The 24,395-nt window shown below is 37.4% G+C and overlaps 1 protein-coding gene across 5 annotated transcripts in view; it reads right to left on the bottom strand.

Annotated features, from left to right (window-relative positions):
- The window catches only part of Kcnip4 (potassium voltage-gated channel interacting protein 4), a 1,070,438-nt gene that overhangs the window by 113,971 nt on the left and 932,072 nt on the right, over positions 1 to 24,395 (bottom strand). Inside the window, exon 2 of one of the 5 annotated variants that reach the window (XM_041643756.1) lies at positions 13,047 to 13,148. The exons of the other annotated variants lie outside the window; for them this stretch is intronic. Within the exon in view, the coding sequence (XP_041499690.1) occupies positions 13,047 to 13,148 (102 nt within the window). The remainder of the gene's footprint in view (positions 1 to 13,046; positions 13,149 to 24,395) is intronic. 5 annotated transcript variants of the gene reach the window in all.

A 24,395-nucleotide genomic window follows, 5' to 3' on the forward strand; every position in this document is an offset into this window, starting at 1 on the left:
CCACCAGGACAGCACCCCTTTACTGACCCTGTTGTCAGAGTTCCATGTGAGCCAGCCCTGAAGACATGAAAGCAAGAGAGAAGACACCACCCCTCCCCCCATTTCCCCTACAGAAATCAGGAGAGAAGACTTTGCACCTTGCCTGGGCCAAACAGGACGGTCCCTTGCGATATGAATGAGGGTGAGCAGAACTAGGGTAGTACTGGCTCTGCTCCTTGCTATAGGTTGTATTGGCTGAGCTAGCAAAGAAGTGCTGGAGAGGTCCTCAGGTAGTGATGATGAGCGAAATCTATTGAGTTGACCTACCCAGCTACCACCCAGGCTCAGAACTAGGGCTACGAGTTAACCCACCCCAACATCTACCCCATATATGGACTGTTGAAGCCTGTGAAGGTGATGAACCTACATATCCAAAACAGCAGGATCTCCATGACATGGAACAACAGGATGTCAGGGAGAAGCCCCAGTGAAAGTCTATTGTAGGGGGGCTGATTGTTTGTTTCCCTGCTGCCCGGCAGCACAGATTTGAAATAATAACACAGAAACCATATTATTTAAATCACTGCTTGGCCCATTAGCTCTAGTTTCTTATTTGATAACTCTTACATCTTAGTTTAACCCATCTCCATTAATCTGCATCACCATAAATTTGTGGCCTACCAGCAAAGTTTCAGTGCTTTGGTCTTTAGTAGCAACTCTATGGCTTCCCCTGAACTTCTCCCTTCTTTTTACCAGCATTCAGTTTAGTTTTTCCTGCCTAGCTAAGTTCTGCCCTGTTATAGGTCCAAAGCAGTTTCTTTATTTATTAACAGTAATTACAGCATACAGAGGGGAATCCCATATCAAAAATCCATTAACAGTGGCCTCAAGCCAGACCAAAGACTCATGGCAATAAACATTTGTAAGTAAAGATGAATGGACTAAAGGGTTAACTGTATGTCTCAAAAGTCCACACTACAGCTTCCACAAGATTCTTTCTTTTTTATTGTTGCTGTTGTTTGTTTTGTTATGTTTCTTTCGTTTGTTTAGTTTTTGGTTTTTCAAAATGATTCTTAAGGGCCAGAAAAAGCTGATGTCTTCAGAGAAGGGTATTTTCTGGCTGTGATAACATTGTTGCACATGTCATTCTGAGCAGCCATGACTGCATGCCCCCAACATGCAGATGACAAATACACACAAACTAAGCATAGAAGGGGCAGGGACTCAATAATTCCCACTCCTATCTAAAGACCTACTGATAGTTGACAGCTGCTAGTGGAGGGAGAGTTTGTTTTCTTCAGGAATGAGGTTCTCCATATCCTCTAAGTTGGTCTCATACCCATGTACATACCAAAGCACTTAGGGAATTCAGTAGATATGAGGGGTTTGAGAAAGAGAGGGAGAATAAAAAAAGAGAGAAATAGAACATGAACTCAGAAAGAATGGAGAGAATTTAGAGTAGAGAGATTGAGAGATACATTTTATCAAAACACATTATATGTGTATGGAATTCTCAAAAATGTTAAAGTTCTTTGAGAAAGGAGTTTTTCTTGAATAGTGATAGAGTTTCTTCTGGGATTTCTTCAAAATCTAATAATGCCCATACTATACTTACATAACTTGCAGTGTCTAAGAAATTTAATTTGATTAACTTATAAACTGCTAATATAATTCTATTGGTGCTGAGTTCCAGATTTATGTATGAAGACCCTGACACACAGAAAGAAACTAAACAATTTGACAATAGTCAAAGTTCTGAGATTCATGAAATTAATTATCTTGCTATTCTTTTCTCCAAAGAGCAAGGGTGAGACACAAGCAAACTTTTGTAGAAATATGCATCCTAGTAAGAATCACAAAATTAGTAGGAATGGTCTCTAAGCACAAACCAGAATTCCGCTGGAAGTGAGAATGGCATGGAATCAAGCCTTACACTTGTGATTTTGCATTTACACAGAGCATTACTTTCAAGTATTGTATATCAAAAGCTATTAGTTTCATCAGTGACAGGACTGGGCTCGAAGCCTCATTTTCTTGACTGTTAATTTATCCTCTGCCAAGTGGCAATCACAGCATCTGTTAGCAGTAAGACTATCCTCGCCCTATATCAATAGTTTTCAATAACCTCCTATTTTCATGTAGCATCACATACAAAGGAAAGGGATTATAGGCTAGGAAGCCCCAAAGTACCTTTATACAATAACTAAAAAAAAAACCTAATTTTCTTTGCTGCATCTAAGCATTGTAATCATTGTAAATATTATTGCCTTCTTTGTATACATGAAAAAGTTAATTTTGGAAGGAATACCTAAATTGTGGAAGACACAGAAGTGGAAGATAGGAAACTAATATTTATCCCCTAAAATTATGACTCTAAAGTTTAGAACTGGCATCAACCTTTCTGAAAACAACGAAGAGAAAGCAATGTTGAGGGAGGGTAAATGATGATCAAGGTTTCTGTCCAACCCGGTCCCTCAGCTTTTCAGTCCCAAAGAAATACACAGAGCTCTACTTTAATTATAAGCTTATTAGTTATAGGCTATATTAGTTTAATTATAAGTCTATTAGTTCAGACTTCTTATTAACTCTTATAATTTATATTAGCCCATAGTTCTTGTTTGTGTTAGCCACATTGTTTGGTACCTTTCAGTGAGGCATTCTCATCTTGCTTTTTTGTGACTGAGCATTCCTCTTCCCAGAATTCTCTTGTTCTCATTGTCCTGCCTCCACTTCCTGCCTGGTTGCCCCACCTATACTTCCTGCCTGGCTACTGGCCAATCAGCGTTTATTTAAAATACAAGAGACAGGGTACAGACAATTGCCCACAGCAGGTAAAGGTGTATTATAGGAAATAATCAGAAAATATTGGTCCTTAAAGTTTAGGAAAAGACTTTCTTCTATTCATTTTATTTGAGAAAGTAATAGAAAAAGTTGAAATTTTGGAGAATGTCAATTTGAAATGTGCACACACAAGACTTCTAAGGAAGAGCTATTGAGAAAATGTATTTTTTAAGAAATGTAGTGGCTGGTTCAATAGATATTTTTGAGTTGAGGGTAGACAGAAACTGATGAAATCAATTACCTAGAAGCAAAAGAAAATCCCCTAGGAATTTGCTCCTGAGAAAGGCTGGCTGAGGTTAGTAAGGGTAATGGCTTTCGGCCTTAGTAGGCAATGTTTTGTATTTGAATCAGTCAGCTTTAACATTGTAATGGCATGCTTATCCATCATAGCTAGGTTTAGAATGAAATATTAAATAATTTGAGAACCAATGTGACTTTTTCTTGTATTCCTTCTATGTTTGAGCTAGTTTTCATGTTCAGAAAATGTAAGATTGTTTAGTCCAAACACAAACTAGAAATTCAACTTGTGACCAGTATAAAACTTTACAAAACTCTGTGGGGCTTTGCTCATTCATATGTTTAATGACATAAGATTGGCATAAACTAATCCTAAAATTAGAGGACTATGTGCCTGAACATATTAAATAGAATAGTATACCGTATGTGCATTTTGTTTATTGTAAACATTTGACAGATAATGTAATTTGCTACTATTTATTGTACTCTTTTTTCAACATGAAAGTCTAAATGTAGAAGATCCTTTTCTTTAACATAATGACTAGAACCATACCCTCACTATGTCTAGGAAATTATGCAGTTTCTACAAAAATTCTATTTTCCCCCTGGATCTATTTCTCAATTATGTAACTGAAGAAACTATTTAAGCTTTCCAAGCCCAATCCTTTAAAAAAATCTATAAAAATTTTTTTATATGAGGATAATATTTATGTTAGCTTCAGAAAGTTGTTTTGAGAGACTACTTGCATTACTTACTGGCCGGTATAATCACACAGTAGATGACAGCAGTCATAACTGTCCTTGGCTACTTACTAGGTGAGGTATTCTAGATTCTGCATGAGTGAGGACTATGGAACATCTGATTTCTGACTTTTCGCAGCTTTGTGAACTTCAGTAATTAGTCTCTCATGAACTCATTTGCACACTGTTGGAAGGAGGTTGAAATGGTGTTTGTCAATCATGCTCAACTGTGCCTTGGAAGGATGCTATAAATAAGCAAATCATCGTCCATGACCTTTTTCATTAGACACTTGACCATGACATGGCTGGATTCATGATTGGTTCATTTGTATTTACAGCTTGGAAAATACCTGCCATATGGCAGATTTTATCTAATGGCTTGTGTTTGAGTTCTGTCAATGTTGCTATGTAGGGCTAGTGTTATTTAGGGAAATTCACTTAAAATTGCAAGTATTGAGTCTCTCATCCATATAATGGTGATGATGACAATTGAATAGTAACTGCAATTAAGGAGATTGAAAGATTAAAATATTTGCACAGTGTGTGGCATCCCTTAGGTATCCAAATGTGCTTTGTACTGGTATAACGATTTTGTCATTGAAGCATCCAACATCTACTCATCTAAAGCATTACTTATTTTAAGCTGCAATTGAGGTAAAATAAGTATGCTTTTAAATTACCTTCAGAATACTCAGTAGACGTGTTTACTTCAAAGCAGATTCAAGAATCTAAATCTATAATATATTATAGAATTGTTTTTCTAGACATGCTTTCAGATTGACATGTTTGTGCTGGAAGGTGAGTAAGGCTTTCTCTGTCTGCTGAAGATCATAACTTGTCTTATCTTCTTCTTCTTCCTTTATAAGGAAACTCTGCAGGCAAAGTTGGGCCAATGCTTCTGCAAAGGAAGGCTGTGCATCAACCATGCTATTCTAAATCCCTTGGCAAGAAGGCGATTTGAAAGTAAGAAGCTAAGCTTCAGCCCTGCAATCGAAGCAGATAATGCAGCCATAGTCTGTATTTTATACACCTGGTGAAGTGGAAAAATTGAGTCTGTTTGAAGTATTAGGTTTCCTTTTCAGTGTCTAGAGAAAAATCAGCAGAAACCAGTCTTATTGACTTGACTCTTTTGTAGCTTGAATATTACTTCTCAGGTCAATACAAAGGGAAAATAGGTAAGTAAAAACTCTTGTTAGCTTCTCTGGTGAAGAGCATCACAGTATTAATAAAATAAGGATTTTGGTAAACAAGATTGTAAATTCAACATTTTTATAAAAATAATGATTTTATCTTTGTATTTCTATATATGTTTTTGAAATCACTTATTAGGTGAAAAAGTTGACCCAAATTAACAGTCGTGAATAATAGTAAACAAAAAATTCATCACACAAGTAAAAAAAAAAGAAGAAGAAAGAAGGTAAGAAAGGACAAGTTACACTAATTATCAATAAAGCCTATTTCAGGCTTGTTTGCTTATTTTTGTCAGGCATTACTGATTTTCTTCAGACATCTTATGTCTGAAATAATGCTACGTCTCTTGAACATGCTTCATGTTCCTCCTTCTGTGTTTATTGTGGTTAATTCCATCATGGTCCTTTGGTCAAAATCTCTTGTTTTATTATTGACTTTGCGACACTAATTGTTTCCAGTATTTCATATTAACCTCTTCACAGGCTACCTGAAGTTTCCGTTCAGGCTTCCATCACTGTTGCCTCTCTGTTAGACCTGTCACCTCTCCCAGGTAGTAAAGTCCAGGTATGTACTCTCTGGTATGGCAACATTAAACTTCTGTGTCATTAAATAATTATTGCTAGGTAGCAATTTAATTTATATTTTCATTTTCAATTTTTCTTTTAAGTGGGAATATAACTGTGTCCCTCTCAGAGTCTTGCAGTTAAAAATAACAATAATTGTCTTGTGATGCTTTTATGCTACACTCAATACAAGGATATTGATGGTATATATGGACATGTGAAATTGCACATGAAGAATGTCAGTAGGAAAAATAATACCAACTGAAACATTAAGCTGCATTTAACACTAAAAATCTTATTGAAGTTAGGAAATTATGCCTTGTAATTATTCATGCCAATAAGCTTGTGATTGCATTATCAGTTATGAGTGGTCTAGTCTAATGATGACCCTGTCTCAGCTATTCTTTATGTCTTCTCAAATCAATGAAAATTCTGGACCAAAACATTAATTTAGCAAATAAATGATTCTGATTGAATGGGAACACTGAGACATTACTAAGTGGATGCTATTGTGACCCCAATTTATATAAAACTGTGCATAAATGTAAGTACACACGTAATCAAGTGTTTAATGTTTCCTCTTTTATAAAAGTTTTTGGCTATTATCAGTAAGTACCCTTTTAGCCATTTTAACAATGTTTGAACAAACAGGAAAATTATTGCTACGTTTTAGAGGTAAAGTGAATGACTCACTCTTTTAAAAGGCACAGACATAGACTCAGCCCACATTTTGTTTTGGAAGAAAAAGCAATTTGTGTTCACATTTGTGCTACTGCTAGAAATTTCTTGATTCTAAGCCACATGTGATGTGGCTAATCACACTCCTTAATTATATAAACATGCCTTACTAACAAACATGCCTTACTAACAAGCATGTAAGTGCTAGTTGTTGTGTTTGGGAATTAGGAATACATATGAAAAATCATGGGACTGATGTGGAGAATTGTACTGATTCTCAAGGTAGTAATTCCTTAATCTACAAGTGAGCAGAATTTAGGCACATTTATATTTATATTTTATATTTATGGTTCCCTGCCTCCATTCTTGACCCAAAACTGGTGCATTTAGTGGAGAGGTTGATTTATTTTATTGATTTTATTGAGGTATACATCTTTCTCTGCTTCCCTCCCTTTCTCTCCCCTCCCCTTCAACACTCTCCTATAGTCCCTATGATCCCAATTTACTCAGGAGTTCTTGCCTTTTTCTACTTCCCATGTAGATTAGATCCATGTATGTCTGTTTCTCTTAGGGTTCTCATTGCTGCCTAGGTTCTCTGGGATTGTCATCTGTGGGCTGTTTCCTTTTTTTTTTTTTTTTTTTTTTTTTTTGCTTTATGTTTAAAAACCACTCAGTGATTTCCCAGATTTTTTCTTAGTTGAAGACCTATGAATAAAGCAGCTGTGGTAAATATTGCAGGGCTCCTCTCAGTATATGCTGGAAGTGGTGGATATAGTCTGCCTGAAAACTGATGAAAACCTAGGCTCTGGATTTGGAAACCTAGCTCTGCTAGTTGGAAAAGTTTCATTTTTCTGTTCTAAGATTTTTTAGATATTATTTGTGAAAAATAATTATTTTTCTAGGGTTATATTAGTTGGACTAGAACTTTTCATTTATTTATTCTAATGCCACTTCTTGTACCAAGTACTTCACATGAACTACTTTTCTTGATCCTGCGATCATAATAATATGTTTTCAGATGGTGACAGAAAGCTTTCTGTATCTTCATGATACTATGCTCCTTTCCTCCCCTCACTTAAATCAGATTATTCTTTGGAGTCTCAGATTACTTTATTAGTGAGGTTTGCCATGACCCATTCCATATATCTCTGTAGTTCAAATCCACTTTTAAATACATTACCACATATTTGCTTCATAGCACTCATCAGGTGGGGGGGGGGTGTTTATCTTTGATTTCATGTTATTTTTACCTCCCCAAATAAGTTTCATGGGAACTGTAACCTAGAAAAATATCTTTCTCTCCAAGACCATAATTCATGTTTCACAGATTTCTTCAAATAAAACAAAGGATATATTGTGGAATAATGATTATATAAGGCAACTGTGGGGCAAACAGTCTAGGAATTTGTTGACTACCAAGCAGAACAGGAATCCAGTATGTGCCAGGATGGTGCCTCCCTCTCCCTCTTTTCGTTATTCTTGGAAGAAAACAGTGGGCCCAACCAGTGGAATAGCATAAAATCCAAAGGAGTGAGGTTACATCTGAGAGAGGAAATTGACAGTAGTTCAGTGACCTGTAGAGTGGTTGCTGGGGAGATGAAAAGGGGAGGAGAGAACAGATAGGAGGCAGCTGGTGATGTCAGACAAGTGACAGAGGAAGTCTAGACTTCTGCTCAGTGAGGCAATGAGGTTGCTGCACTTGACTGTGTTTTATCAACAGCCTGGGGTGGACACTGAAAGATCAGTGGAAATTTGAGTGGTCAGGGGAAAGCTGAGTGGGTCAAAAACTGGAACAAGACAATCCTTAATTTACTAGGCAGATGTTTCTAGCCTCTATCTTATCTCATTTCTCACTCTTGTTTAGGAGTTATTAACACCAGGAAGAACTCTACATCATAAATTAATGCTCACTAGATTACATCAATATCTCGTTTTCAACTAATACATGGAGAAGGACATAGGCCATTGCCTAAATAATTTACTTCTTTCTCTCCAAAGGCAGTCACTGATCTCCAAAACATTTCTAAGGTAATTGGAGTTTTGGACTTTGGTTTGGCAGTTTTCTCAACCATCAAGATATGTGCTTAAAATATTAATGTTGCATGTTAGATTTTTAACCTTTTATTAAATATTTATACATATGGTCTTTAATAAACTCTTTACCATGAGCTACTTCTTTTAATGCTTTAATGTTAAGCATTCATAGCAGAAATTGTATTTCAAGTGTGCACTGAATGAGTTACTATAAAGTGAAGTGGGGGATGAAGAGGACAGCAGTAATGAACAGATGTTGATAAAGGAGAAGAAGGAAACTCACTGTGTATTGTTCTCATGGTGGGATGAACACAGATATGTTCATAGATGAGCTTTTTCAGGCATACTGTAAAATGTTCCCTAAAGATGGTTACAGTGTCATAAGTAGTTTTCAGAAGAAACAATACTGCTCTCTGGTGAAAACCAGTGATTCTCTTTTTTACTAAATGAGGAGATCCGATAGGTGTTTTCCCATGATCCTTTAAGTTTTAAGTTTTCTAGTTCTGGGCTCAAAGTGCTTCATGGCTTAGCATGAGCTCAGGTTTTTCTTTAGGAACATAACTCTCAGACACACCGACTTGGAAGTCTCATGATGTCACATATAGAACATTTCCTCTGCCACTCAGAGTTCAGTCATGCCTAGAACCTCTCAGGTAAGTCAAGAACGACTCGTCTTCAGTTTCTCTAAACCCAGACATGGCATAGTTATACCTTTCTTATCGGGGCCTAGAGGCCTCTGCTTATCTGCTGTTTGTTTGATCTACCAACCTTTCACCCCACAATCACATGGTATATTTTTACATTGTGCACAATTGTTAGTATTTAGTCCACAGAGGAGAGATAACATGATCACTTGGCTAACATAGTGTGGTAGTTTGAAAAGAAAATGGCTCCCCAAAAGAGTGGCACTATTATAAAGTGTAGCCTTGTTAGAGGAAGTGTGTCACTGAGAGGAGGGGTCTTTGAAGTCTCTTTTGCTCAAGCATCCCTCAGTGCGACAGTAGGTAAATTTTCTGTTACCTGCCTATCAAGGTTTAAGGACTCTGAGATCCAGCATGCTATATGCTACCATGCTCCCCATGCTGATGATAATGGACTGAACTTCTGAAACTTTAAGTGAGCCACCTTAATTAAATGTATTCCTTGTAATAGTTGCTATGGTCATGGTGCCTCTTCACAGCAACAAAAACCCTAACTTCGCCACATAGTAATGAGATTCATTGTCCTCTTTTCCAAGTAATAGTCCTCTATTCCTACATGACAAGTTTTCTTGTGAGAGTCAGTTACTTGAAAATGCTTGCTACTTGGTAGAGATGTTTACATGTAAAGATGTACAGTGTCTGCAAATCATGTTTACACCTAGCATGAAGTAAACAACAGCTACTTTCTAGTTTTTAAAAATTGGTATATATTAATTACCTATGTTCCTGGGTTTTACAATTTTTTTTCAAGCATAACATGTAGATATTTTAAATATACATATATTTAAGCATCACTGAATATATTTTATATATGACTTTATGTAACATTATAAAATCTACTATCCACAAATGAGAGAAAATATGAAATTTTTGTTTTTCTGAATCGATCTATATCATCTATATCTATATATAGATAATGATAGTCTCATGGTACATCATTTTCATCAAATTATACAAATTTGTTCATTAGAGTTGAAAACTCTATTGTTCACTTATTTATCTGTTGGTATGCACCTCAATTGATATCATAACTTGACTCTTCTGAATAGTGCTATAATAAACATGGGTGTACAGGCATCCCTATTGTATATTGACTATTGATTTAGAATCCTTTGGGTGTCTATCCAGGAAAGAATTAGCTGGGTCTAGACTAGTTCTGCTTGTCAATTTTTGAGAAGACTTCACGTTTTTCACTGTGTTGGGATGCATTTAAATTCCGATTAGTGGATATATAGGGGTATCTTTCCTCACCATAATTTATTGTTATTCATTTTCTTTGTAATAACCATCCTGAAAGACAGAAAATCAAGTCTTCATGTAACTTTGACTTTTTATTGCCCTAATGGATGCGGATGTTAAATTTATCAAATATAAAATTTCATTATTCTCATTCTTTGTGTTCAGAATGTTTTTATGCTTGACTCTAATTTCAAGAAACATCCTTTTAGGAAAAGGCAGAGGTAAACTGAATTGGTTTTGTGTGATATTTCATGCAGGAAAAATGCTAACAGAATGTGACAGTCTTTTTCTTCACTAATCACACACGAAGTCTTGACTGACACTGACATTTATCCTGTACATATGATACAAATGATTGTGTTTTCAGCAAATATCAGGTAACTTGGCAATGTTGACTCTACCTTAGAAGGAGAAAAACAATAGCACTAATAGCCCACCATCGCAGACAAACCAGACTAACCCCCACAGTTTCAGCATCATATCAGATTAGAGCTGTTCATTCCTCTAAATTACATCCTTGCAGTTTGCTGCTGACCTAGTATGTCTTACTAGTGAATTGTTGTGTGTATATAAGTGTGTTTGCATGTAAGTGTGCACTAAAAAGCAAAAGATAGAGCAGTGTGCTATAATAATACTTTTAATGCTCTGCCCATGGAATTCCTACCAGGAAAAATCATCTCTTTGTTTATTCATGATTTCGTTGGGTGGAGTTCTGTGGGTTTGCTGTTTTGGATTTTGTTCTGTGTTTTGAAATACAGTTTATTAACTGATCTTAACACAATTCACAATGACTAGATTATGAAACGTATTCACTGAATGGACCCATGTGTCTGCTGGATCTGACTAATGCAATACAGCACCATTCAAAACAATTGTTTTGTATTTTAGTTCTAGGGCTTTTGACTCAGCATACTTTTTTTTATGATGTTTCTTCCATATTTTCTCCATTTGTGTTGAGGAGAGTGATGGTATTTACATTTTAAATTGTCAATCCAATCAATAGTTTCTACAAAATGATATGGCAGAATATAAAGAAGTTACGTGAAGATACTTCCTCTCTCTTGACACAGAGTTTGGATATTTCTCCACACTTTATGATGCTCTATTTTCTTATTAGGAAAGACTGCCTTCTCTTGTCTGATTCAGGTGTTATTTGATGCTTGGATATAAATTAATGTAAACTTATTTGCACATACAGTCTTTATAAATTCACAGGGTCAGTGGCATTTGATATCTTTATAAGATTAACTAGTGTTCTCTCTTTAGGGGCTTTCTGTCTCTAATACACAAGGATGCCACATAGTTGTCAAGAAAGAGAAGGTAGACCAGTGTGCTCGTTAGCTTTATGTGTTAGCCTGGCTAAGCCATAATGCTCAATTATTTAATCAAACCCTAATCTAAGTGTTGCTATGGAGGCAGTATATCAAAGTGGTGATGGCAGTAATTGGAAGATACAGGCAGAGGACTGGGGATGTAGTGGGTGAGTCACATGTAATCACTTGAGGTGTTAAACAAACCTGAGGCTTCCTTGGAAGAATCCTGATTCAATTCCACAGCATCAAATGCTACCTAGCTTCCCAGCCCATTCATAGCCATAATCCTAGAAGTCAAAACATTTTTTATCTATTTCTATGTGTTTAGATATAAATATGCACATAGGAATATATATGTACATATATAATATATAAGTGTGTGCATGTATATGCATGTACTTATAATTGTGTTTTTGTATTGCTTCTTGTTTTCTAGAGAACCTTAAACAACATAGGCATAGGATAAACAAAGAAAAGTAAGTCATGCTTTAAAAAATGAAATCCATGAAATTATAATAGAAATTGAATAAAAATAGTATAGATATTTCTTTCCATATAAATCATATAACGGAGCAATATTTCTCTCCAGTAAATATAATTTATATGTTAAAGAGAAACATGCACTTCCATGTTCATTGCAGAGCTATTCACTTTAGCCAAAAGAAAGAATTAACCTACTAAGTAACTATTACTGTATAAGTGTATATATTCAATGTGGTTCATGCACACAGAGAAGCACTATCCATCCTGGAAAAGAATAAATAGTTGTCATAGGTGATATCATGGGGGGAGCAGGACATCATTACACGAAATAAACCAGACACAGCATGACAAAGACTGCATCATTTCATGCATAGGATTTTTAAAAGTTGAATTCATAGAAGTTGAGAGCATAATAGTATGTACCAGGTACTGAGAAGCATAGCTAGGAACAAGGGATGAGGAAGGTCAATTTATGGTTATTAATTTATAATTAGACAGGATTCTATTTGTGTATCAGAGTGACTATACTATGTCATTTATGCAAGAAAAGCTATATACAGTCGGGGTTTTTATATTTTGCAGCAAAGAAAAGATAAATGTTTGAGACTGTGGATATGTTTATCTAGCTGAATTTATACTGAATATACATATATCGAGACACCACACGACACTCCATAAATATGGACATTTTATGTTGCAACTAGAAAAAAAGAAACTTGCAAAATAATAGAGCTTAAATTGTCAGCTGCTGTGCAACCATTTTAGGCAAAGCAATCCTCCAGGCTAGTCCCCAGGCCTCAGATGAAACAGAAATCCGGAGTGTCAGGCAGCCTGGGCCTCTGTTACCGACTCCAGGATTTCAGGCTGCCAATTGAAAAGCGCCTGTTGCTCTCATGCCGCGGTATTTCAGATAAACACGAGCTGCAAATAGACATTGCTTCACAGGAGATGATATATCGATTCTTTTTAGAAACAGAAATTGCCGTGCGTGTGGATCTAAACAAGCAAAGCAAACAATTTGGGGGCGAAAAGAAAAGGAAACTTGCTTTGAATAGCAGGAGACGACGTTTTGGCAGCTGAGCAGGGCAAGAGCTTCATGAGCCGCTCTTTAATGCTGCGCTTGGTGTTGTTCTGAGCGTAGAGGAAACCTAGAAAATACATGATCGGTTCTGTTAGTGCTGGCTGCACAGAGGGACCCACAAGGCTGCAGGGGTCACCAGGCAAGCTGAGCAAGCAGGACGGGGAGACAGCCAGCTAGCTGCTCACTCAGGCAAACACAGACAGTGGGTGAGGGCTCCCAAAGTTGGTTTCCTTCTTTACCTTTTATATAAACTTCTTACGTGGCTTTAGAGGTGCTGGTGACCAAACAAACACAGAATGAAAGGATTTTCAATGGATGCCAAGAGTAAAATTTGGTGGCTTATGTTGGATCTCAGATCAAAAGCCTAACAGCTTTCATTGGAAAAAGTTGGATGAAAATTTCAATATTCAAACCAGGGTTAAGGGCCTGCAATGCAATCTTCTTTTCTTTGGACACAATGCTCCCTTCTTTGATTACAGAGGAGGTGGGTGCTCTCAGAAATCACTCATACAGCAATCACCTGATAGTACCTTTGCCTTCCCTGAAAGTGAGGAAAATCAATGTCCTTGACAGGCAGGATCATTAGCATGTGTTGAGGATCCGGATGTGTGGAAATCCTGCACATTTTTCACACAGTGACATTAATGAATGGAGCTTATTCAAGTGAAGCCACTGCAGGGGAAGTAAGAGGTGTTTCGAAAATGTTAACTCAGGATTAGAGCCTGGCGCAGCAGGCATGCATCCATGACTTCAGGCAGTTGGAGAAGACTTTACAGAAACCAGTGGTGGCTCCATAGGCAAGCCTCAAAGGGCCAGAGACAACTTGTCATGTCAGGAACTCAAGGTTTTCAATTCAACAACATCCCAGCCACTCAAAATGCCTGAAAATCTGTATCTGCTTCTTAATATGAACTGCTTTCCCTGAATTAGTTCAAATGCAGCCTGATATAAGGCAACCACAAGGCACTCAATTCATTTCAAAGTTAGAATTATTTATGCTGGGCACTTGGCAAATATGCCCTCTGTTCCTTTCTGCTTTCTTGTTCCTACCTAGGAATTCTAAGCAAGCCCTGACCCTCAACATGGAGATCTATCTCCACCTTACCACGAGAACATACCTGCAAAAATTCTCACATGTAGGAATGACAAAATAAAGAGGTAAATATGCAAATCAGATCAGATTATCAGCACTGGCCAAGTCATCCTTTCTGACAAAGCATCGTCTCATGCTATCCACTTAGCTAGTGTGAAACACCCTTCTCGTCGACTTCTGTTGTAAATAGGGGCGGCGGGGCTGCGTTCCCAGCTCCCCGGCCACCTGCTCGGCTTATGCCCGAAATAACAACACACAAACTGTATTCATTTAAACACTGCTTGGCCCTTTAGCTCTAGCCCTTACTGGCTAATTCTGATATCCCGATCAACCCATCTCTAATAATCTGTGAGAACCGGTCTTACCGGGAAGATTCTAGCCTAGTCCATCCTGGGTCGGAGCTTCATGGCGTGTGGCTGCCCGGGAGCGGGGCATGGTGTCTCTGCTCCAGCGAGCAGAGCTGTGGAGTCTGAGCTCTCTTCCTCTTACTCCCAGCGTTCTGTTCTGTTTACTCCTCCCACCTATCTTCTAACCAATAAAATGGGCCAAGGCAGTTCCTTTATTAGCCAATGACCTTCCTCCATCAGACTTCCTCAGGGTAGGCTGAGGGCGTGGCATCAAAGAAAAGATCAATAAATTCACATTGGATGTAGAAAGACCACTACCAATTTCTACATTTTCAATCTGATTTATATAGCATACATGTCAGTTTTCTTCTTCCTTCTCTGTCTCTGGAAGAACCCTTTCACCTAAGCACCCCCTCCTTTGGAAACTGAGGTTTTAAGGTCTTTCATTTTCTTCTTAAGCAGGCGCGCTGTATATCTTTCTCTGTTGTTTCCTTTCTGCCATGGCAAGATATGTGCCACAGCCTTCTTCATAGTCAGCCCTCCTTTACCAAGGGTTGGCATCTTTATACCATTCTCCCTTTGAAATAGGTCAGACAATTTCCTCTCGCAAATTGCCTCTTCCCATTTCCAGCTGGCCTGTAGGGAGATACGTCTTGCTTGTTTGCTTCAACAACCCTAGTGGTCCAGCATCTCATCTTACCATACCCTGTCATAGATAAGAGACAAAGAAGTTGAGGAAGAAGCTCCTGATAGCCTTGGAGACACATACCGACCCCAAGGGAGCTTCTATCCCAGCTCTTTTGCTTCAGATTTGATTTCTTGACATCTAGCCCGACTCTGTAATTTTGTCAGAAATTCAAGAAATGCTTCCTAGTTGCTTGATTTCCTGTTTGTTTCATGAAGCCTGGTATTTACCAGCTCAGGCTTTATATGGGGAGGGGGAGATTCCTCCTCCCCAAATATGCACAACTGTTAAGGCTACCCTGCTGCTCCGCCTCTTATTTGGTAAGATCAACAAGTTGCACTTTCAATTAAACTCTAGAAGTCCCTGGTTTTTCCTGTTTCATTCTAAGTGGTCTTGTAGAGATCATTATACTTTAGGAATCTATATTTTCTTCATGAGACATTTTAAAATGCCTCTTTTGTGAATACATTTTTATATTTTGTATATGAGTATGAAGATTAGAATGACTCCTCCTCCCGCCACTGGCATGTATTTTGGTTGATTGGTCCTTAGCTGACGGTGTTACTTGGGTAGATTCTGGAATCTTTAGGGGGTGAGGTCTAACTGGAGCCTAACTGGAAGACATAGGTAACTGGACCTATGCTTTTCTTGCCTACTTCCTGTCTCTCTCTGCTTCCTGATCTGCCTTAAGATGATGTTTCTGCCAAAGGCACTATCTAAGCTGCTCCACCTACCATGCCAACCCACCATGATGCTATAAAACCATGATGTCAAACAATCTTTGCTAAATTGTTTCCATTCGGTTCTTTGGTTTCAGTGAAGTAAAGTAACTACGAAAATCTATTTGAGAGCAGGGTGTGGCCATGGTTAATTCTCTTCCTTGTCTCATCTCTCTTCCTTTTCTTCTCTGATGTCAGGTCATGCTACACTTTTCTCCTTTAAATGTATTGGTTTAGTATATGGGAATGGAAGCAATAAGCCTCAGGTCACATCTCAGCACAGACCTAGGGTTACTCAGTTACTTATTCTCTCTGTATTTCGGATTTTTCTCTTATGAAAAAAAGTGAAGCACAATGTCTGCTTCAACAAGTTGTGGCTATTAGGTGGAATAACACGAAATATTGACCCCATGAAGGTTCTGAACCCAGTTTATGTTAGACTTTATTTTTCTGCTTTATGTGAACATACCACATTCCTTCCAGCCCTGGAGCCTTTGAACACACTGTTATTTGCATATAAACTTTACAACTTTGCTTCTATTGATCTTTGTCTTGTTCACGTTCACTCCCTCTTGTGATTTTACTTCTAAAACTGATCCCTGAGGAATCTGGTTTATTGCCTAATACAATAAAGCAGAGAGCATGGAGAATTGTGACATGTGAAACATGTAGTTTCCTTTTTCTTTCTTTTTATACCAGTATAATTAACTACACAATCACACATTTAAAGTATGTTTTCCTACTGTAATATAGTATTGGAGAATGTTAAATTAGCGGTCAATGAATATTATTAAGTGTGCTGTCACTATAGACATTCATATAGCCGAATAAATAATACAAGGCAAACCATTCCAAGCACAGAAAACAAGCAATATAGAATTTTGATGCTTAGGAGAGGAGAAACTGAAGAGGTAAGTCAGTAAGGGTTCTTTCTGCCTTGTGGCATGTTCCCCGTAGGCTTCATAAAGATGAAGTTCAAGCTCACTGAGCTGAGATCCAGACATGAATGAGGCTTCTGTAAAAGCTGGAAATTTTAGGAAAATGGAGAAGAGATTTTTGTGCATAGTAAGGAATGTTGTGGGACCCTGTGTGAGGATTATTTGGCAGATTTTTAAATAAAGTTTGGGAAATGCATGCTCAAAATGAGGTGTCGTAATGCATGTGAGACAGAAGGTGCTTCAGGGCTAAGAATAAGATGATAACAGAGTCGCAAGTGCTCAGCAGTATAGAAGATCTGACACAGTCACACACACACACACACACACACACACACACACACTCACACACAATTGAAGGAAATGAAGTAAAAGAATAAGCTGTATTGAAGTCCTCTGTAATTCTTTATGAGCTCAGTGAGACTACATGGGAGGAGAATAATTTCCCAGAGTGAAGGAATTTCTCATGATAACCCAAATTGACCTATCTTAATAGGAAATTAATAAAAGCTGGGAATACTTTAAATTGTACTATGGAATATATTCAAGAATAATATAAATTACTATTTAAAGATAATCACTGCAACCCAAACTTTCTATGTCATGAGGTAAGAATGCCAGTTATTCTTAAAGACATCACCTGGCATGCAACAAAGGTGGCAATGCATGACCCATCATGAAGAGAACTCAAATGAATATAAACAGACCTAAGGCGGGCACACATATTGGAACTGATAATAAACAGTTTCAAAGAAAAACATGACTTTAATATTGGGGAACTTTTCAGAAACAGGATTAAAGCAACACAAAATAGCAAGAGGTGCAAAGTGAAAGATCTAAAATAAAAAGATTCTAAGAGTCAAAGGACCAGGGAGTCTCCTATAAGACAGTGCCTCCTAAAATTAGCTGCCTAAACCAGACCTGCACAATGGCAATATCAATAGACATGCTTATGTAGAATAGAAAAGAAATCTTATATGATGCATTCTCTAAACAAAGAACGACAGCAACTAATGGCATTTGAAAGAGGGAGAATTAGTCTCTCCCAGCGATAAGCCTCCTAACTGGGTATTCAGTCAAACTAGTCAGCTTTGAAATTGTATACACACAAACACCAAAAATAGATTCAACGGCCCTTATTTATAAATTTGGGCTGGTGTGTGTATGCGTGGGTGTGTGTGTGTGTGTGCACACGTGCATGTGTGTGGTGTATGTGTGTGTAGGAAACAAATAAAGTAAAAAGAGGCAATCAATTTGAAATGAAGTGAAGGGGCTTGGAAAAAGATGGAGTGAGGAGACTGGGGAGGACCTAAAAGGAAAGGTGAGGGAGAAAGTGATGTAACTATGTTTTAATTAAAATTTAGCTTAATGGTAGAAAACCTCTTTTATTTACTGTAGCTCACTAACATGGGAAATTGCTAACGAATGGATTATAAAGCTTAAGCAAATAACAAAAGAAATAAATCATCAACTTTGAATAATAAAATGTGATAATTAATGAGAATATTGAGACCTGTGCAAAATATCAAGAATATAAAATTGACGGGAGAGTAAGAGGAGAAGAGAGAGAGATATTTGAAGAAATCGTGGCCCAAACAGTTCACATGTGCTTGAAAACATCTGCTGAAGATCAGCATTTGTTCTCAACCCCAAGTAAGACAAATTCAAGAAGAATCACAGAGAATTAAAGGTGAAAACAATATCATTGAAAAGGAAAAGAAAAGGAGTACCTATGAGGGAAGACTACAGTGGAATTGTGTGTTGTGAGAGACAGCAGAGCGTGGATGCTGGAATGACAGCTCAGTGCTCTCAGGCTGAATACAAAGAGAACCAAGCCAGACATCCATACTCTTTCCAATGAGTTACTTTGGAAGATGGAGGTGAAAGTTTAATATCTACAGCTAAGGCAAAGGTGCAATAACACCCAGTCAATAGACCTGTAATATAAGATACGACAAAGAAATTTGCTCGGGATAAGGGAAAATGATGTGATACAAAAACACATATCTCAAGATAGAAATATAAAGTTGTAGAGTTTTACAAAATCTGAATTAATAGGAAAAAGCTTGTTACCTTATCATATAAGTTCTAAAATGTCTTGTGAAATTTATTATATTTACAGATGGAAATTTTCTGAAAGAGTGTGAGGATCGATAAGATGTAAGTGGTAATTACCACTACGTGGCTCTTATGTTTCATACCGAGTGAGGCCATGTTAATTCTAAGTAGCCTGCAATAAATGAAGAAGATGACATTGCAATTTCTAGATGTAGGACTCAATTAAATGTAATAGCATAAAGTATGGCTAAAACTTCAGTTGAGGAACTTAAATGTCATAATAAAATATATAGTTATTTCAAAATAATTTAGGAACAGAATAGAGAGACAAAGCTACTGGGGACAAATCACAATTTTGTAAATTGATAGAATTATATTCAACTGCATAATTGAATCTGCAACTATGCTTCTCATTCATTACTGCATTCTTACCATTTTTACTGTGTCTGATATATAAATTGTTCAATCTGTATCCACTAAGGCATGAAAACAGACTACGAATCTTTTTTTGGTTAAGAAGTCTAACATCATCTACAGGGCTATAATTAGCAGATGTATTTAGAATTTGCATAAATTACTCCCCTACAGCCCTTCCCCACATCCTTAAAGCATAGCTGAGTGTGAATCGCCTCTGGTGGGAACAGTGCTGATAGAGCTCGGGGATGCTACTCTGCTCTCCAGCAGTAATGCAAAAACAAATGGGTGAGGGTGAGGCAGCCCAAAAGTTGCCATAGTATCCCACCCCCACAGAGACTATACACTCTCATAGTTGAACTGAAATACCATACATCCTATAATCCCATAGTAAGCTATTCAAAATGTTTATTATAAATGCATATTTATAAAAATGGCTTTCTTTTTAATTATTTTATGTGCATTGGTGTTTTGCCTGCATGTATGTCTGTGTTAAAGTTGTCAGATCCTCTGGAACTGGAGTTACAGATAGTTGTGAGCTGCCATGTGGGTGCTAGAAATCGAACCCTGGTCCTTTGGAAGAGCAGCCAGTGCATTTAACCACTGAGCCATCTCTCCAGCCTCTGGTATTCTTTGTATAACTGTATTGCAGTGGCTATATAAAAAGTCTTTGCTATAGTTATCCAACAAGTAACATTTATCCTAACCTATGGGATACATATTGTTATCCAACAAGTAACATTTATCCTAACCTATGGGATACATATTGTTGCTTATATTATTGATTTCTCTTGATAACTCTGATTCTTCTGGGATGAAATTCTATTTGTCCATTAATTCATTCACTCAAATGTCTCTTCAGTGCCTACTAGCTACTATCCCAATATGATATATTAAAAACATCTTCTTTTTGTGAATGTTAGATTATAGAAAGTAGATAAAAAATAGTAAAACCAAAATAGAAAATGAAGCGTATAAGCTGCACGACAGGGGCTGGATGTAGACGTCTTTGTTGGAAGTTACATAGAGGAAGACATTTGTTTAAATGTGTTGACTAAAAATATGCTTGAGTAGAGGGCACTGAAGGCATGTTTTATCAAACATATGTCAATGAGACAGGGAGGCACCACACATGTTTTCAAATTATCAAAGTATACATTATGTATTATATAGAGATATACAAACAAAATGTTAACATCATTATTGAATTATTTATTGGTCATTTATATCACTAACTTGTTAAAGTAATACTTACTGGATTCTATAATATAAAAAATTAATGCTTTAAATTGATTGATAATATAAACCATGAAATCTAATGATATCTTCAGAAATTATGTTGTTAGAATTAGACCTTATGCAACTGCCTGCATATAAGCTAACCAAAGTTGCTAGCATGCTAGCATTTCAAAACTTCGGAATCAAAATAGCACAAAAAGAATAAAAATCACTTATGCACATCCATGGGACACTTCAAGTGAAGTATTGTCAAAGAAAGAGCATTTTTTTTCTGGTGGATGAGGCCTTATCTTAAGTTTCTTCCATTACAGAAAACAAATCGGCTTCTCATCAAGCTGTTTCCTCCATTAGTCTGGTGATGCAGTTTTATGTGCAAGTGGTCATTTTTCACTGTCTATATTTTCTGATATATAAGGATAGCCATTGTATATAAATAATGTGTTTCAGTGCTGAATGGTGAACCATGAATTAAAAACTCAACAAGTTCAGATAGTGATTACAGGCTGGGGCAGTTTTATCATAATGAGAAGTAAGCTTATCTTTCCTCTTTTGTCAGTACAGTGAATAGCAAACATTGCAGTTTTACCTTGGGATAAATATTTATTTTTAAATGAGCTCTAAAATTCTTCTTGCACATACACAACTCTGTCTTTCTCTCAGCATTCGCTGTATATTATCAGATCTGTTCCTGAAAATATATAGCACACAATATTTCAGGGTTCACACTGTGGTAGTAATACCTGCTGAGAGGCCCTGACAATCCACACGACTGCAATCATTACTGAATCCTACACCTGTCCTCAGTGTTCACCATTAAAGAAGAGTAACAGAAATTTTCATGGCTGAATATTCGGAGAAGTACTTGTGATTCATTTTATGCCTTATTTTCAGGTGCCCAAAGCTAGTCTTCCTAATTGGCCTGTTTTGTTTTGCCTGATTATAAAGCAGTTGCTTCCTCTATTAGTTAACTAAGAAAGAGTCAATCTGCATACAATTTTGCTGGAAATAATCTATAGGAACAAAGCACATGAACACATTTGGCTCCACCCAAGGCAACTAAAGGCACACATGTTTTCAGTGACGATTTCTATTGGCCCTTGCTTTTTCCTGATGCCTGTCTCTCTTGTTCCTTTGGTTTCATTCCTAGTCCTTGTCCATTTGTCTTTGTCTTTGTCTGTCCACCTGTCTTCTGTCTGATAAACTAGCCCTGTTAACTCTCCTTCCTTGTCTCACTGTATCTCCCTTCCTCCATGTTTCCTTTCACCCCTTTCTTGTTTCTGCTTTCAGCTCTTTATCTTTCTCTCTACTCTTGACTCAATTAACCCTTCATTCATGTGAGCTTAGTAACCTTTGGGTGGATTTTATTCTTGGTGAACTGTTGCAAAATGGGTTTTGGAAGTAAGGTAAAGAAAATAATAATTCTAATTTTCCTGCTTTCCATATTTAACACATGGTGAGTGTGTTTTGTTTGAAAAGCAAGGTACTAAAAGTATTTGATATTTTGGATGCTTGTAGACTTTGCTAGATATTGTAGCTGATTTGAAATTTTAAAATGTCAGCTTTCCTGATTATGGATGCTTAATCTGCACTCCAAATTATTTGAACTGTACTGATTTACTAGAGGAACCATATCTAGCTAGAGAGAAATAACTGCTGGCTGGAGGAAAAAGGGGTTGCTCCTGGTGCTTTGTTTAATCCTCCCTCCTTCCCTCCCTCTCTCCCTCCTTTCATCTTTCCCTTCCTCTCTTCCTCCCTCCCTCCATCCCTCCCTCCCTTCCACTATCCCTCCCTCTCTTTTATTCCTCCCTCTCTCCTCCCTCTCTTTTGTCCTTCCTCCCTTCCCTCTTCTTCCCTCCATCCCTTCTTCCCTCCTTTCCTTGCCTTAACTGCTCCTTTGCAGTACTAAATGAGGCCAAGTACCTTACCTCTACTAGGTAAGCACTCTATTTTGAGCTGCATCTCCACTCAGCCTTGGGATCCTTTAGGACCCCTCACTGAAATCCAGTTCTCCTTTCTTCCCTGTATGAATTCAAAAATGTCTTATATGGGGATGTCTCTAATGTGACACATTAGGTGTCATCAGTAGCATTTCATAATTAGAATGACAAGGTCTCCTTGCCGGTTCTGTACGTTTCCCTAACAGCCTATACTATAAAGCCCTTGGTGCTTCAAAATGTCCTGATTCACAGGGCACATTTCATAATCATACAGTGTTAGCAAACTGTGTGGTCCCCACCCTCATACATTAATGCAATTATTGGCTGAAGTGTCACTTCGGTATACCACAAACACTGTGAGAGTGTTATATCATTTAAAATGCTATTTACCCTAAGGGAGACATACATAGATCTAATCTACATGGGAACTAGAAAAAGACAATATCTCCTGAGTAAATTGGGAGCACGAGGCCCTTGGGAGAGGGTTGAAGGGGAGGGAGAGGCAGAGAGAGGAGCAGAGATAAATGTAGAGCTCAATAAAAATCATTAAAAAATAAATAAAATAAAATGCTATTTCTAAAACAAAATTTGCACAAAGAAGAAGCTGAAAACCAGGTGGAGGTGTGTGGGGGCAGGGGGATTATCATAGTAAGAGCCTCAATGAAAAGGCTTGCTGTGTGAGAGTAAAAAAGGTAACAAGTTTAAATCAAAACTCTGCACTGTTTGTTTGTAAGACTGGAAAAGTAGCCCATTTCCAAAGATCCTCTTTGATCTCTCCTGCTTCAGGAGAAAAATAAGAACAATGGCCTTTGCTCTTTCCCAGGCTGGGAAGGAGGTTCAAATAAGGTGCAAACAGCTCCTGGCTAGATGTGGCTCTCCTTCATTAGTCAGAGGATGGGGGAAGAAATGTGCTTAATGCTCAGAAACCAAAGCCAATGGAGTATTTAAAAAATGACAGGCGGTCTCTTTGATACAGCAGTCATTAAGCACCCACACCGAAGCCTCTTCTTACATGTTATTTTTGTAACAAAAATTTTATTTTGTACACAAACACGAATAGGGTACCATGTTTCTTCCTCAAACTCACACCTCCATTTCCACTCACGGCCAGTTTCAACTTTTTAAATATTAAAAACTTTAAATTATAGATCATTATAACTCTAGATTTCCCTTTTTGATGAATGAACTATGCGTCTAGTTAGAAAGACAACTAGAGTTGGGCGAGATTGAGTCTCTTGATAATAGGATATCAAGATGCAGTTTGAAAACTGTTTGCAGTGCATATTGAGTTTATAAAGGTTAGTTTCAAATCTAATAGAATACTTATTACATAGCAGGTGACCTCATTTTACCAATCCCGTGGATAATATGTGTATTATATGTGTATAATCTGTGGTGTGTATCTTAGTCATAGTCCAGGCTATCCTTTGTTACAGTTGGCCAGTTGCCTGTTCACTCTTCACTAATAAGATATTGCTAGAACGCTGGGGTGACAACAAATTGTTTATTCTTCTTCATGACGTTTCAGCACTCTCTATAAAGTCCTCTAAAATTTTTGATCCATCATTATGACTTAGATTTTCACTCTGAGTAGAAATAGGTAAAAACATGTTTTGTGAGCAGATGGCTGATATTATACAGCTTGATGTTTCATTCAACAGCGTTCAGTGCATACCTACTCGGATCTGGCAAAAACACAATCCTCGGTCTCATACAGCTTACATTTTAGCTGAGATGGCAAATGTGAACCCAGAGGAGGTAAACAGAGTACAGGAAAGGCAAGCAAATTTCATCTTGGTGATGACCTTTCCCTGAAGGATGATGAACACGAACAGCTCCTGATATGCGGTTCTGAGACAATGATGGGCAGGTTTTTAAACAAGGCAG

Source organism: Microtus oregoni, unplaced genomic scaffold (assembly GCF_018167655.1).
Source record: "Microtus oregoni isolate MIOR12 unplaced genomic scaffold, Mior012 000090F_ref0000504, whole genome shotgun sequence".
Lineage (NCBI taxonomy): Eukaryota > Metazoa > Chordata > Mammalia > Rodentia > Cricetidae > Microtus > Microtus oregoni.